Consider the following 16271-nt stretch of genomic DNA (forward strand, 5'->3'; position numbering starts at 1 on the left):
AAGGTGCAGTCGTGTTAGTCAAGCGAAGCGCTCACTTCCGTCTGAAGAATAAACCTAGAGCGAAACTAATTTCCACGGATCTCATTGTCCAATTGACCGTCTTCGCACAAATACTGGTCGGCATTCTCGATGTCAACTGAGATGGGTTTAGTTATCGGGTGCGGGGCGAAGCGCCGAGCGATAGCCCCACTCTTCGGGGCGGACACGGCTTCGGGCCGATCCGCCTTGCCGACCGCTCGGCCGCAGACTTACCCGAGAGACATGAGGTCGTCCCCTGTTGCTGTGGGCGTTAAAGCAGCTAAATCGAGCACCTCAAATGAATGAGTTTGATACTCCCCGACGACCCCAAGAAAGTACAGAATAGTCCCTACAGCCAGGCAACATTGGGCCCCCGCGTAGAACTTGGTCAACTTGAGAATGACCTTGGTAGAGCTTACCACCACCTTAGCAGGAGTGAGTTGTAATTCTATTACCGAGTATGTACCTCAAGTAGTCAAGTGATTGGTAAAACATGAGACCCTGTTGTTGTCTCTACTCGAGATAGTTCTCGGTATTCTATACTGACGCTTGGATTAAACGTCGTTGATCGAGGCTCGGTGACACGCACCTGTCGCATTGAAGGCTTCGTCGGATTGAATTTAGAGTCCAATGCCAGAGTCCGAGTTGCCGATCCAAATAGATACTGTAAGGCATGTGTGGTAATACAAATGTGACAGATCAAATCAGAACTAGCCTCACATGGACATGCTCCCCGCCGCAATGCAACCGCCATAGCCGGCGGCCGGCGATACCGATATGGTGAGCTCAGGGCTTGACTCTTATTCCAACAGGATAACTTGATTGGACCCATTTTGACGGACAAACCATAATTGAGGCAAGGGGATCTTGAGAGGCTTATGCAAGTTCGGGACAATGCCAAATGCGGGTTGTCAGAATCAGGCTGAAGAAGCGAGCATTCACAATTCTACGTCTGATAGGCCCCCATACGACCCAGGTCTCAGCCGACTTCTCAGCTGAATTTTGCCAAGGTGCGAATCTTACGACAAACATATCTTTTCCGCACCCGATTCGTACTTGGAAGTCTTGGTAGCGTCAGCCAGCCTTCTGACTGCAGCACACACAGGAATCAAGTCACTTTATAGCCACATGCTAACACCTTGGACAGCTAAAAAAACAGTTTTGTCATGATATAGATGCCTATGACTTCTACTTACCCCTAGGGAATCCTCAGACCGTTATTTCCTTCACGCTACAAGGATAGCTCACAATTCTCCTCCAGATGCATGTGGTGCTTCCCATCTCGATTCTCGAACAGCGGTATGTCGCCCAAACAGCCAATCCCGAAAAGGGATCTCGAACAGGGGCTATACATTGTGGAAATTCCAAAGCAGACGCCAGCAAAGGAGGAGCCAACAAAGAAGAAGCCAACAAAGGAAGAGCCAAATGTGGAGTAAGTGCGCTTCCTAGCACTTGCATCTCTAAAACTTGAGTCCATGATATCAAATAGTCTCTTAGCATCATTGTCGTCCCAGGCTTTGGCGCAGACCCCCTGAACTGTTGGGCTTGGAAGAAAGACGGAGAATATGGTTTCAACTGGATCACAAGCGGTTCTGGACTGTTAGACAGTTTCAAAGGGGCGCGCATTCTGCGCTATTCTTTCGCTTCAGCGTGGTATGGCACTTATTAGATCGAAAACTTCTTCGACAGTATCGTCCATGGGCTTCTCCTTTCGCTTCGTGAGAAAAGAAGAGTAAGTTGGCCACCCTTCCATAGCAAATCAAAGTAGGATGACTGGTAACTAAATGCTCTGCGTCTAGGAATACAATGAAAAAGGCCGACCCATCATTTTCATTGGCCATAGCATGGGGGGGCTAGTCGTTGCCAAAGTAAGTACATAGTCTTGAGTTTGGCATTTTTCAGTCAAATGACGCCATCTTCTAACAGACCTCTCCAGGCATTGACCGAGATGGATAGACTTCGTGATGATTTCGGAGAACTGCTTCCTTGCGTCACGAGCTGCGTTTTCTTCGGGACGCCCTTTCTTGGCACTGGTATGGCGTCATACTTCTCTTGCGTGATTGAGGAGATGAAAAAGAAGGAGCTTGAAGTGTGTGATGCTTTCTGGACCATGATGAGACCGGAAAGCGATTCTCTTCGGACACTACGCCATGAAGTCACACAACTGGCCCAGCGAATCAGTCCGCCAATTGTGCTGAGCTATGTCTTCGAAACGCTAGAAGTCGCCAAGAAGGATTATTTCCCACAGAGAGACTCCGGAAACAACGATTCCAGACCGGCCGGCGAATCGGATGGGTCATATCTATCTTTTATGCGTGGGCTCGACGAGGATACCACAACACGTCTGGACAACTGTTTCGAATCCAGCCTCAAGGTACGATTTTACTGAATAGCCGCTTCTTCTTATTACCAAACTAAGGGTGTACTAGAGTAGCAAAGGTTTATTCGTTACCTGCGCGTCTGCAACCAAGGGCTCTGAGAAAGGTCTGGGGCTCCAGTGCAACCACCGTGATCTGGTGACCTTCCCAGATGTCAAGAATGAAAAATATAAATCTGTTCTGGGCGAGCTGGGTAGTCTGGTCGATAGGGCGGAAACCACTTGTCGGAAAAGACTGTTTGCTTCAAGCCAGCATAGCATGTCACCTCACGCTGCGGATGCTTTGAGAAACATGCTTGACTCTGGTATCAAACGCGATCATGAGGCCCTTGTGGGAGCAAAGAAAGAGGAGTCGTGGGTCCTTCAAGATGAACACTACCAAAATTGGAAACTTCTTCGATCAAGCAAATCGTTCTTCTGGATCAAGGGGCGGCCTGGCGTAGGAAAGACATCAGCCACCTTGTCCGCCATCACGAATATACGCCACAAGATTGACGAGAGCCTTGGTCCGGGAAGATCTCGTCTCTTTCCTCTTGTTGCGTTTTTCTCTGCGACTCGTCTAGAAACGGCTCGTCGGCGATCGAGTTACTCAAGTCACTTGTGCTTCAACTTATCAACCAAAACCCGCTTCTGGCTGACCACGCCAAGCATCTTTTGAAGAGTCAATATCGAAGAGGTAGCCATTCAGCCATCGATAGCCAAAATGACGATACTACGGCCACCTTGAGCTTGTCTAATCTATGGAGTTGTTTCAAAGATATCCTGGCCGACGATTCTACTGGTGACATTTATGTCGTCATCAACAACATCCATTTGCTTGAAGATGATCAGTATTCCGACGAACTCATCGAGGAAATCTCCAAAGAAGTAATGGCAACTCACAAGACCCAGCATCAGAGCGGTATTCGGGGCGCTCGTCGATGGCTTATCACGCTCACGGATGGCGGGGATAGTCGTCGTTTTGAGAAGCTGATCGATCGTCAAACCTCGTACGTTGCCGATCTATCCACCAGCGAATTCGCTGAGAAGGTCAAAAATTCTCTCAAAGATTATGTGCAGAGAAAGGTCGTCGACTTACATCAGACCAAGCGCTATGCACCTGATCAAAGGTACATGATAGAGGACCTGATGGTCGACCATGCGGACAACACACATTGGATCGATATCCAATGCATTCGGCTGGGAGAACTGGAGCTCGACAGCAGCACAGAGTCCATAACAAGAACCTTGGGGCTTACGAATGCATCGAGTTTGGAAAATCTCGTGCGCCACTGCTGGTTGACGGTAAGCATTCGCTGCGAAATTTTGGACCCGAAGTTCGGAATCCAGCTGACGCGAGGAAAAAGGTCCTCGAGCGGGACCCGCAACTCAAGCCCTCCCTCGTGGAACTTCTCAGAGCACTAGTCTTGGCTTTCCGAAGCCCGTCCGTCAAAGAGCTCTACATCTTGTCCGGCATTAAGGACGAGGGGAAGGTGATTCATCTGATCGACCAGTGCGCGCCAATGATACGTCTAGTTCCTCAAGATAAGGGCATGACCACTGTTGAGTTTGGAAATGCCACCCTCAAGCATCAGCTTCTCTTGAAATCAGACAAGCTTCTCGGTTTGTCAGGCGGCTCTCCTAACGCCGAGTCGAAAAAGCCAGAAACAGAACGTTACCATGGTGTACTCGCTTGGAGGTGTTTTTCTTACTTGGAAAGGGCTTTGAAGCCCGCCATGGCGGGGATGGATCGGTCAACGTTTATCAAGTCCTTGTATCCCTTGGACTTTTGGATGAACCATGCCATCCAGGGCAAGAGAGAGCTTTCGGACGATCTCGCTCGCCATCTCCATGGTTTCTGGAAGAATCCGTCACCCCTGAGGGATGCTTGGTTGGCCTTATGTCTGCCAAACGCGCAATCTTTCGAGCACAGCATTTCCATTACGGGTATGACAGCGTTGCATACAGCTGCAGCCTTTGGATTTGACAAGCTTGTGATGAGCTTGATCACGAACGGACACCAACATGAAGTGGATTGTGGAAACCTAGAAGGATACACCCCAGTATGTGATGCGAAACCTTTGTGTTGTTGTATTATATCTACTTACTTACTGTCATACAAGCTTCATATCGCCGCTGTTTTCAATCACACCGAGACGATCAAAGTCCTCCTCAGAAGCAGCGGGAAAGACGCCGTCAACAAAAGCATGAAACTTCTTGGGGCTCCACTCCATCTGTCCGCGATTCAGGGCCATCTTGCTAGTCTGAGGCTGTTGTTGGAGAAAGGAGCAAACCCGAATGCTCTGAGTGAGATGTACGGTCCCGTCATCAATGCTGCAATCAAATCGGGGCACAGCGAAGCAGTACAAGCACTGCTTGGACATGACAATATCGATCTCGATGCGGCCAATCCCAACGGCTCACCGCCTCTTGCACTCGCCGCGGGCATGTCTCCAGAAGATGTGTTCAAACACATTTTACTTGGAGGCAAGGCGAAATGGACAGCACAACATCACAGGCGGGCCTTGGAAGAAGCATGTCGCAACAACAAGCCGGGTAACATCCAAGCTCTTCTCGAACACGCGGGGGCCTCGTTCGATGATGCTACTCTCACATCTGCAGTGCTGACTGCCGCCATTGAGAACAATTGGGATTGCGTTTTGGCAATCTCACGACCGGAGTTGGGTGGCAGCAACGTTTTCTATCTTGCGGCGGTGACCTTGCGTGACGGATCGTCAGCCAGTACCGTGCTCCAAAAGACTTGGAGTGCTTCGCACGCTACGATTGAAAAGGAAGTACGCAACGCCGCTTTATACCAGGCTACCGATAACCAGAAGGCGGAAACAGTAGCATGGCTTCTGGACACATGCAAAGCTGATGCCAACGCTACGGACCATCGTCCGGGAAGTTTGGATCCAAGTTATTTCACGAACATTCTGAGCACCTTTGGGAATGCTTTAGCCGCCGCGGCTTGGGATGGCACCATCGACATTGTGAAGAATCTGGTGGAGCACGGTGCTCAAATCGACAGTCCGAATGGATGTCCATTACAGCTAGCGGCAAGAGAGGGCCATGCCGAGGTCGTTAGTTATCTCCTCGGCCAGAAAGCCAAGGTCAACAGGATTCCTGGAGAGGAGCACGACTACCAGGGATCAAGCTTTTCGGAAGGGACTGCCTTGCAAGCTGCTTGCCAATATGGTAAAACCAACGTTGTAAAAATACTCCTCGAATGGAAGGCAAATCCCAATCTTGGACGAGGCCTGTACACCAATCCCATCATCGCCGCCACAACGAGGAATCGGCCCGAGATTTTGAAACTCCTGCTCGCTGCGCCAGGAGTCGATGTCAATGTGAGAGGGGTCAATGATTTGTCGACGCCATTGATGAATGCAGCTTTCCTCATGTCCTACGCAGACACAGAGCTTATACTCAACGCTGGCGCCGACGTCAATCAGTCAGGCCCCGATGACGAAACCGCCGTCATTCGTGCAGCACGGAAAGGAGACGCCGAAATCTTGCGGCTCCTCATATCACGTGGGGCTGACATCTTGCACGAGGGAAAAGACGAGCGAACTGCTCTTGATATTGCTGCAAATCAAGGGCACCTTCAATGCTTGAAAGTACTTGCAGAGAGTGTGTCTCCGCTATTTCGCGGACTCAAGAGAGCGATTGCGAACGGGAGCACATTTGCACGAGATCTCGTAGCTCGACCGGGGGATGACCATGATATTGTGGACATGGTAGCCGTCAATCAATTACGGGATCAAGTTGTGAACCTGACAAGAGAGGTGGAAGACCTCCATTCCATTCAATTAGGTTGGAACGACATGATGTCAAAGGTGCAAGCAGCGGAGACGAACACGGCAGGTTATAAGGAACGAATGGACCAGATGAGACGTGAGAGAGGTGAAGAGAGCGCGACGATTGAAAGAGAGCGTGGTGAATACAAGGCCGCGAGATACGGATTCACCAAGCTGCATGAGGAGCGCGATTCTCTCAAGCAAGAAGTTGCGGCTTGCAAACTTGGTCTGGAAGTCCAGAAAAGAGACTCCGATAGTAAGATACAGAGGCTGCAGAAAGAGCTCGAGGGAGTTCATGCTTTGTGGACAGAAGCCGAAGCGCAGCGGAAGAATATGGCAGAGGAAGCAGCAAAGACGCAACGGCAACTTGAAACCGTCCATGAGAAAGCGAAGAAGATGGAGCAAGACATGTCGACTGAGATTTCTTCTTTGCGGCAGAAATTAGACCCCTCCGAACAGCAAGTCGACGGGCAGGCAACTCCTTCAGGTGGCAGGGATGACGAAAGCTACACTGAAGGAGACGACGTCCTGAGCCAGAATGCTGGCAGCTCCTTCAGTGTCAGCAGCGCTCATGACACCACGGGTGACATGAGCACAGGCAAAACTGCAGCCAAGAGTTGGAAAGATATCAGGCACAACTCTTCACAGTTTATGGCCGATTTAGTTTCAAAACAAAGGGGGAGTCCCAAGCCTGATGGCCAGAGGTAGAGGTTTTCACTTATACGAGGAATGGAGAAAATGTATTTTGTCACCGATTCATATTGGCGGATCTGTTGCCTGTATTGTTTGTCGTTCGATCGTGCGGTTTGATGGTCAGGGGTATCTGGACAGCAATTTTCTCAATTCAGTTGTACGCCGATGAGTAAAGCAGGATGAACAATTCTGTCAGTGAATGCCTTGAATTTCATTTTAAAAATGTATTGCAAACTTGAGAGATAGTAGATGAATTGATTCTACCAAGTTTGCCCTCCATCATCTCCCTCAGAAGGATTATAGATCTTTTTCAAAATCTTTTTTCCCTCGTGCTTTGTGACGATCCAGTTCCAGACGTACAAGTAGACAAATGTGACTATGAGCAGGCCCGCAGCGACTAGGGGGCCAAGAATAGAGAAGATGGTAAAGTTGTAAGAAACCGATTTGAACATGGCATTATTCTGGAGATCGGTCGCAAGGCCGACCTGCATAGCCGTAAGGACGATGGCGATAAAGACGGTAGAGCTGGCCAATATGGTGAAATTGTCGCTCAAGAAGGTGCCGTACTGGTTCCATCGGGGCACATACCCGTGCAGAGGGGTCTTCCAGAAGAAGTAGATCTTGTTGAGTCGGCTGAGACGAAGCTCTCCGTAGTAGAAGCGCCTATCTATACATCGATAGACTTCTCCTTTGTCCAGCAGCTCTTGAACGAGCACTTTCCATGCCTTCCATTGCATCTCTTGCGGAAGCAGGCTGCTCGCCTTTGCAAAGTTGAAGTCGCTTTCGTGCGCAACGAGAGCCACGTACGAGAAGAGAAAGCCAAGGGCGCGTTGACGGATGACGCTGCAGACGCATGGAGGCCTATGCATGGAAGTGACGTGATGAAGTGGGTGAGGCAAATACTCTTCCCAAAAACGCGGCTCGAGCAGATAGCGCGGTAGGGGCTTGATGAAAATCCGGTCTCCCCCCCACACGAGATGTAGGTCCATCTGCTCAGTCACCGTGATTTCGCGAGCAAGGACGCGTTGGAGATGAAGAGGGCGCGGTGGCATGGGACGTCCCGCGAACCACAAAGAGTCAAAGACGTTTGTGAGTCGGTCGAGGTTCAGTTCCCGACCGAGCCACTCGGACACATTTTGAGCAGGATCACTCAAACGTCCGACTGAGTCTCGCTCTGATGCAGGTAGTAATTCTCTAAGAACTTGCTCCGGGTTATGCGAAGATGAGCTTTCAGCTTGCAACTCCGGCTGCAGAACTCGTTGCGAGAAGGGAGCTAACTGTGCAAAGTTGGTCAACGAAGGTGCGTTTATAGATAAGACGACTCTGGCGGTAACTCACATGGCTCATGAGCAAAGACATTATCCGCGGGGCTGCTCGGTACCCAGTGTTTCGAATAATTCAAAGGTTAGGAAATCATTGCAAATTATGCTCATGCTCACCCGTGTAAACTGAGGCACAGCTGGCGAAAGCAGGCTGGGTTCAAAAGTGATTTGCTGACAGAGCTGCATTTGACCTAGCCCCTTGTTGCCTCAGCTGAGGTTTATCGCGGCGTAGTGAAGGCTTTGCCAAGGCAGCCTGCTGAGACATGGCGGCACTTATGCACCCTCTTACAAGCGACTCGCCCCAGATACGATAAAGCGGTGGTCGCCCCGGAGTTGGCGCGGCCGTGCTACAACAAGCATGCAGCCAGGCGGCTAAGGTAGGTAGCAACCTTCCCTGTATTGCCTCGGGATGTACAAGACGTCCCTTGGTTTTTTTCCTTGTTTTTTTTTTTTTTTTTTTTTTTTTTGGGGCGGGGGATAAGATCAAATGTGTCTCGTAGCGAGCGACTTTCCTTGCCAGCTATCTTGGAAGCAGAGGTTGACTCAAGTGTTGGCTCGACCCTTTCGAGATTCGGTCGGTTTTTTCTGCGCAGCACCAGCTAAGGCCCCCTCATCACTTGGTTAGTTCCAGCTTGACGAGGTCAGCTTTGCGCCAGAGCCTAGTGAAAACGCCTGCTTCCCGTCGCCCCGTCAGTGAATGGCTCACTCGGGATTAGCGCATTCAGGGTAGGTAGTCTTAGCTGCACCTATGCCGTGACTCCATACTCACTGTAGGCTGCACCTAGAAAAGACTTTGCGACGCTGCCCTCCCCCACCGCCGCCGCCCTACGCCCACTTACTGCCCCTATTCCTATCATTGCCTACTAGGTAGGTAAACTGCCACTACTGCCCGCCCATACTGCCTAGATTTCGGTTATTGACACTATTGATACGGAGGTATGGGGGCTTAGTGGGGGCTTAGTGTACGCACTTCTTTCCGACTGGCCACATGAGCAATCCAACGTTGAGTAGACGCACTCCAGCTCCAAATGATTGTGCGTCTAAAAGGTTGTCGGGGTTCCTGGCGATAAATTTCAAGTTCGTTGGAGAAAGACGGGGGTGAAGGTGCTTTATAGTTCCTCTGCCAATACCCCAGAGGCAAGGAAAATACCAACTTCGTGGTGCATAGTGGAAGCCGTCTTGCTGGGATATAGGATACTGTGGTGATCTACGAACCTCGCAACACTATGGATGCCGCACCCTCTTTAAATACTAGATAATTCATATCCGTCGAAAAGCAGAGATCTTCCACGTGGCCTATGTAATCCATGGAACATCATATGACCACGATGGTGGATTAAGTTACAGTAGATAATTCCCGAGGGTTTTTTTTTTTTTTTTGGCTGGTATCCGCGCTTGGAAATTTGGAATCGAAGTACTAGTAAGGTAGAGTCTGTGGCGCGATTTAATTCTGAAGCCGTGGGGATTGACGAATCATGAGCTATGGCTTCCGCTTGTCGAGTTTTGTTTTAGTCTCCAAGTTAGGCATAGGTGTCACTCCTCATTCGTCATGCATTGGTAGTGTTCTTTTGGAGGTCACCGGTTGGGGAAACGGCACCGCCGTCCCTCACTTCCGGAAAAGTGGGTCTTTCGCCCGTCCGTCTCCGGCCTCCTGGATCCGGGCTCACGGAATGTTGAAGAAGGAAATTGAAACTGCAATTAGAATACACCACATGAGCAATTTATCCAATTCCGTTCCTCTGAGGCTGTTTCTTGAAGTTTTATAATCTGGATTTGCTACCTTTTGGAGTGTGTCGGGTTCTGTCATTGAGCTTGGAACATTACGTTGGGCAAATTCAGTAAGTAACACGCTTTCTGACTTAGGGACTGCCCCCTCAATAGCCTTCAAATTTCAAGGCTGAGACTATCTGATACGTGTCTGCATTCTGCACCGTCAGATTGACCGTTGGCCAAGTCGTCCGCGGACACAAGCACGTGACAAGCCATCCATCGACTTCCAGATCACTGTCTCACCGGACCCGTGCAGGAATGCAACAAGATGATTTCATTCCAAAGAGCACTTCCGATACCGAAAGCCACAGCCACAAGGAACACCGGAATGAAGAGACATAAAGCCTCGTGCTGCCCCGGCCCGTGAACCTGCTTGGCATTGGAAAACCCAGCAGCCTAATTGCCCAAGCTGATCCCAATCGCTTGAACACCTGGACACGAGGCGCCTTCATTCAACTCCGTCTAGACATTCATAGACCCCTGGTAAAGCTCCTGCTGCATACAACACCCCCCATCTCTTTCTGCTGAGTTTTGTAGCAGCCTTGCCAAGATGCCGACCTTTATCTTTCCTACAACGACGACTTCTTCAACGACTTCTTCTTCCACGTCGTCTTCTTCCACGTCGTCTTCTTCTTCATCATCGTCTTCAACTGATTCTTCTACTTCTACGTCCACCGACTCTTCTACTTCTTCTACTTCCACTGATTCATCCACTTCCTCTACATCCACTGGTTCTTCCACTTCCTCTGCGTCCACCGATTCATCCACTTCCTCTAAGTCCACCGATTCTTCTACTTCTTCCACTTCGACTGATGCCTCCACTTCCTCAACACTGACAACATCCTCTTCGGCTTCATCCTCGTCTACCAACGCACCAACAACCACAACCTCCTCGTCCTCAAGCACCGACACGGCTTCATCAAGCACCAACAGCCTTACTTCGTCAACTTCAAGCACTTCGAGCTCTAGCGCAGGAACCACCACTTCGCCCACCACATCCAGCTCGAGCTCCTCCTCCACGGCAACCAGCAGCAGCACGACATCTAGCCATAGCACCAGCACCAGCACCAGCACCAGCACTACCTCGACCGCATCGTCGTTGTCGAGTTCCACTACCACGACACCAAGCCCCACGTCTACGAGCAACACCAGCTCGTCGACCAGTAGCCTGGGAAGCTCTTCAACGACCAGCTTGGGTAGTTCCTCCACCAGCACGCCTGGAAGCTCATCAACCGTGAGCTCCTCAACCAGCGGCTTGACAACCTCATCTTCGAGCACCACATCCCTGAGTAGTCTGGCCACAAGCCTGCTCAACATCAGCAGCACTCTCAGCGGTACTCTCAGCAGCAGTCACAGCAGCAGCAGCAGCAGCATCACTTCCTTGCTGTCGCTCTCCTCCACTAGTGTACCCACAATCTCGTCCTCCATCCTGCCAAGCAATTCCTCGACTGTCCCCATCTCAACATCCAGCTCTCTGACCAGCCTGCTCACCTCTCTATCCTCGTCTTCATCTTCATCCTCATCTTCATCCCCCTCTTCCACCTCCTCCATTATCATCTCGATCTCGTCCTCCACGAGTTCCGCTACAACGACTTCGGGAACCTCTAGTGCTTCGACGACCCCGTCCTCCACATCGTCCTTCGCCCCTTCGACCTCGGCGAACTCCACAACTACTATCCCCGTATCTGCCGGGGTTCCTTTCTATCTGCAAGTCCTCACGGTTGCCGTCCCAACCACCTCCGTCTAGACATGCATTCATTGCTGTCTTGTAGATCATACAGGGCTTTCGAACGGGTCTTGGTCGTTTCCTGTCACCTTACAATCTCGTTCTTGACATATTTTGGTTAGTTTCACGAGGCAATCGCCAAATTGAACCAAAGAGCACTCGAAACCTTTTCGTCGGGATTCAGGCTACAAGAGTGCCTCGTCCAATCCCACCATCTCCGGCCTTGTCTTATCATAGCGTTTATACACACCACGTCTTTAATGATTGACATAACCCCCTGGGCAAGCTCAAGAAGCATCCAGTGTCCTGTTTGCATCAATCTGCATCATCCTCCAGGGGTTCCTTGGGCACTGCTACATTCCCAAAACTACGTGACACGCGCCTATTTCCTCCTAGGTCATCGGTCGAGCTTCGTCCACCGCCATCAGCGGCAGCATACCAAGCTTTCTGAACTCGATGTACGTCGCAAAAATGCCCTCCGCCGTATCGAAGAATCCGTTCCAGCCCATTGAGCGGGTTTTCTTCGGACTGAGGCGGCCGTAGGCGTCAGGCCGCACAGCGTAGCCCGTGGACATGAATTGGCCCTCAGGGTCCTCAAAGGGTTCATTCAGAAGGTTATGCTTCTTTATGACCTCCCACCAGACTTCGTGGTTGCCTGGCTCCCTGGCCCCACGCGACCAAGGACCACGAGAACTTTAATAAGCTTCCGCGGGGACCGAACCTAGAAGTCAGGCTACACAACACGTTCCCGACTGGCGGCTCGCCGGGCAGGGGAACCCGTCCGCATCTTTGACTCGTCCAATTCCGACCTACCAATTTTCGAAAGGCCGAACCACCGAGCAAGCTCAGGCCGGAACACCACGTTGCTGAATGGTCCTGGTCGCTCGAGCGGACGGCCTGATCCCCGCAGCGCTCCTTCAGGACGGCCGACTCGGACAAGTAGCCGGTAAGTTGAGCGTACGAGTTCGCGTGGTCCGGTCCCTGAGCCAGGCGGCCAGCGTGCCCCGGAACTCGAGCGGTCTCCCGAAGGTGGACCTGCACGGCGCAGCGGCGTAGACGGCGGGGCTGATGTGGCTGACGATGCGTTTGGGGCGGATGGGGGGCCTCTTTGAGGACCCCCTTTGGGAGTTTCGGAGCAGGGCGGCTGGAAAAACGTCAGGACGGGACCTTCACAGCAAATCAGGCGTGTATGAACGTACAGTTGACTTTGACGAGAACCTCAGCGTTGGATCAAGCCCTGTTTCCGGGTTCGGGCTTGGGTTGGAAGTGAGTAGGAAAAGACGTCGTCGGCCGTAACCTGACGCTCCTTGAACCCCTGGGCAATGATGACCGGTTGCGCCAGGAAGTCCGGCGAGATAAATTCGATGCGCTGCTGCTACTTGGTAGAGAAGAAGCTCAACATCTTCTCCGACAGGAGGCTTCTTGACACTATTCTGACCTTCTTCCATTGCTGCGGTGCATCGAAGAGGACCTTGAGAGTGTGAAACCCGCTGATGCCATTGGCTCCGGTCATGATAACCGTCAGACCAGTTACATTCGATGGAAAAGTTGACAGGTTGAGGTAGATGCCTTTGTTCTGGAAGGGTGGGGGAGGGTGGTCTGGGACATTGTATCGATGTATCAGTGGTTCGTGTGATGAAGTATTCAAGAGTGATGATCTGCCTAGCGAGAATTGGAATTGGTGACTATCCCGTAAACTCAACCTTTACAGAACATTGAACGATTTCCTACCGAGGCTGTAGAATGGGAGGAGTTCCATTGCAAAAGCGTTTGCTTGCCAATTGGTCATGTCTATTCCACAATCCCATCAGCTGCTAGGGGGGCTACGATGCGTCGACGCATACCTATGCACCAATGGGTTTCCTGCCAATTCGAAATGTACAGCGGCAATCGTTTTGCGGTGGTTACACAGCTTCCCAGTAGTTTTGCGGTATGGAGACCAAACCGTCAGAGTTCCATACGAGTCAGAGAGCAATCAATGTTTGTCAATTATTCCCATCCAGCAGCTCTCTCAATGCTGGACAAAACCGTGGTCTTGCTCGAATGGTTTACACACTAGACTAGCGTTGACTTTTCTATATCTTTACAAAAGGCGGGGTCTCCGGTCTAACCATCCATCCGGTGGCCCAGTCCACGATCCGGGGACGAGATTGTCAAACCAGGTCTCGCAGGCTGCTGCTGAACGACCGCGTTTTCGTACCAAAATTTCCACCGGCAGTCCGAGGGCCCGGGGCAAGAGTGTTGGGGTTACCCAAAATGGAAAGCGAATTTGCCTTGAAAGTATGATAAGCGGAGCGCAGACGCCGCCTCGGCCCCCGCAACCGGCACCGACGGACAAGAAATGGTTGAGGATTTATTGCCCCGACGGAGGACGCTTGACCGCTGCTTGCACGTCTCCGGCGGGATGCGTTTGCCGTTGGGACATAAAAGCCGCCGAGAGCCCCCTTCCCCCCGTACGGATACATGGCTAGCCGTTCAGATCACTGCCTTATACGTCGAGCAACAACTGTCCTAGAAAGCACCGCGAGACTCCGCCGCCCACTCACTCCAGAAAAGATGCAAGTTTGTTTCCGGACGGTCGACGTTGTGCATTCAGAAGACTGGAAGCTGAATCCTTCGGGGCGCGATATTCGCCGTGTACAAAGTGATATCCGTACGAAATCAGAACCCGGCTGTGACGACAAGTCATCAAAATCATCCAGGGTATGTTTCCTCCCCGACACGTCACGCTTGATCACCTCGTCCCCTCCCTCCGATGCCAAAACAGAGTCTCTTCTCGTCACTACTACTCTCCCCACCGCATCCGTACCCATTGCTCAATTTGACACCCACAATCTCTTTCTAGGGCCGTGTACCAACAGACAACCAAGCCTGGGAGCGCGAGGTCCTCGTCCAAGTGTCCTCCCTGCAACAGACAAACTTTCACTCCGTGAAGCTACTGCCGCAGCAGTGCGATCTATCCGACTGGCTCATCTCCGTGCGATCCGGCGATCAAGGCCGGGGTGAGGAGGAGACCATCATGGTGGACGACTCGATGCGGAACAAGCTCAACCTCACGCACAACGCGCTGGTGTACGATCACGAGCACGAAGACTTGATCTCCATGTTGAACGTGTCTCCGACGACGGCGGCCTGTCTGGTCAAAATGGTATAGCTAGGGGCCTTCGGGGGGTCATTGTACGTTACGAAGGAAGAGAGAGGAGACGGATGCGAAAAAAAGAAAGAAAAAAAGGTTCCACGACTGTGTGCGGTACGGCGTGGGAAAGATGTGACACAAACGGGACAATGTTACAAAGGACTGTCCTCTGGTTTTCTCCATGTCTACCTGTGGCACCCGTTCGTGCCTTCGACGACCATCGGTACCGCACCATGACGTTGATCGAGTTCCTCGAATGGAACCCCCGTGACTAGCCTCGATGAGACATGTTGCAGGGTCAACATCGACTGTCATCCATCATCGGTCTGAACCATGGCCGATCCCCAACCTTTGACTAGCAACCGTTATGGTGGTAGAGTACATCTCCCATCTGACAAGATCGAACCATTCAGAGTCAGAGGCTAGAACCCGTCAACACGGGACGGATGCGAGGAAGCACCAGAATCTAGGCCAAGGTAACGACGATGGAGTCCCCAGGGTATAAGTAAAGCCTTCTTCCAACACTCACATGGCGTCTCTGGCCGCAGATCATCCAGCAGCATATCACTTTCATAGCCCAACAACAAGCAAAATGGCCTCCATATTCCTCCACCACCTAGCCATCTTCACCATAGCAGCAGCAGCAGCAGCACGGCCAGTCCTCGCAACGAGAGTGCCCCCCGGCACACAACAAGGAACCTACATCGTAACCCTCTCCCCAGAAGGCCAAGAAATCCACGCCAGACTCCCCGACATCAACCATGACAACGCACACGTGCTACCACTACCACCACCACCACCACCACCACCACCACAATCCCCCCGTGGCGCAACAGCCTGGCCCTCTCACACCGCCCCCCTCTGCTCAGACAGCCCCTGGATCGGTACCTACGACCTCTACCACGACAACGGCGCCCGCAACGCCTTTTCGTCCCAGTGCGCCGCCCTCGCCGGCGCCCGCCTCGGCAACGGCGACAAGATCTACAGCCACTGGGGCGACGCCGTGGCCTACATGTGCTCGTACGCGGGGAGCGGCGGCGGCGGCGGCGGCGGCGGGGGAAACCCGTGCGTTGTCCAGGAGTGGGTTGATGCCGTGGACTGGGCTGCTGCGTCGTGTGCCGGGAGGAATGGGGGGTATATGGAGTGTGGTGAGTTTTGTCTTCTCCTTTTTTTTTCCCTTTCTCTTTCTTGGTTGAAGGTGTATATCGGTTCCACTGGTGACATGTGAGTATACTCATGTCTTGGTTTATGTGTAGCCTACCTCTCGATTCCGGGATGGAAAAAGGTAAAAAGAAACCCAGAGTCCGTGGCGGGCGGTTTGATGGTTTTGTGACAAGGCAGACGCCGGCTGACCTTCTACTCTAGGCGTACGGCTATACGCACATCAATACTTCCTTCTGCTGAGAGCTTTTAAAAAGAGTTTTGTTTCTAAAGCGAGCTTGGGACTGGG

General features: G+C 51.7%; 5 protein-coding genes across 5 annotated transcripts; 3 read left to right on the top strand and 2 right to left on the bottom strand.

Annotated features, from left to right (window-relative positions):
* Positions 1–1319: 1319 nt before the first annotated feature.
* CORC01_02080 (uncharacterized protein) lies at positions 1320–6882 on the top strand (the record flags this gene model as incomplete). The annotated part of the gene is made up of 9 exons (XM_022613732.1): positions 1320–1450; positions 1516–1617; positions 1708–1750; positions 1818–1886; positions 1955–2392; positions 2448–2834; positions 3044–3679; positions 3742–4437; positions 4498–6882. The coding sequence occupies 9 exons, from the start codon at positions 1320–1322 to the stop codon at positions 6880–6882; spliced, it is 4887 nt and encodes a 1628-aa protein (XP_022479823.1).
* Positions 6883–7127: 245 nt separating this feature from the next.
* On the bottom strand, positions 7128–8226 carry CORC01_02081 (uncharacterized protein; the record flags this gene model as incomplete). Its single annotated transcript, XM_022613733.1, has 2 exons — positions 7128–8144; positions 8206–8226. 2 exons carry the CDS (start codon positions 8224–8226, stop codon positions 7128–7130), a joined length of 1038 nt encoding a protein of 345 aa, XP_022479824.1.
* A 2195-nt stretch (positions 8227–10421) lies between these two features.
* CORC01_02082 (NAD dependent epimerase/dehydratase) lies at positions 10422–13444 on the bottom strand (the record flags this gene model as incomplete). The annotated part of the gene is made up of 6 exons (XM_022613734.1): positions 10422–11201; positions 11451–11644; positions 12125–12278; positions 12499–12759; positions 13124–13284; positions 13417–13444. The coding sequence occupies 6 exons, from the start codon at positions 13442–13444 to the stop codon at positions 10422–10424; spliced, it is 1578 nt and encodes a 525-aa protein (XP_022479825.1).
* A 797-nt stretch (positions 13445–14241) lies between these two features.
* Positions 14242–14839, top strand: CORC01_02083 (uncharacterized protein; the record flags this gene model as incomplete). Its single annotated transcript, XM_022613735.1, has 2 exons — positions 14242–14388; positions 14531–14839. 2 exons carry the CDS (start codon positions 14242–14244, stop codon positions 14837–14839), a joined length of 456 nt encoding a protein of 151 aa, XP_022479826.1.
* Positions 14840–15413: 574 nt separating this feature from the next.
* CORC01_02084 (uncharacterized protein) lies at positions 15414–16225 on the top strand (the record flags this gene model as incomplete). Its single annotated transcript, XM_022613736.1, has 3 exons — positions 15414–15969; positions 16078–16106; positions 16187–16225. The coding sequence occupies 3 exons, from the start codon at positions 15414–15416 to the stop codon at positions 16223–16225; spliced, it is 624 nt and encodes a 207-aa protein (XP_022479827.1).
* Between the last annotated feature and the right edge of the window lie 46 nt (positions 16226–16271).

This window comes from Colletotrichum orchidophilum, assembly GCF_001831195.1.
Source record: "Colletotrichum orchidophilum strain IMI 309357 chromosome Unknown Scaffold_11.1, whole genome shotgun sequence".
Taxonomy (NCBI): Eukaryota; Fungi; Ascomycota; class Sordariomycetes; order Glomerellales; family Glomerellaceae; genus Colletotrichum; species Colletotrichum orchidophilum.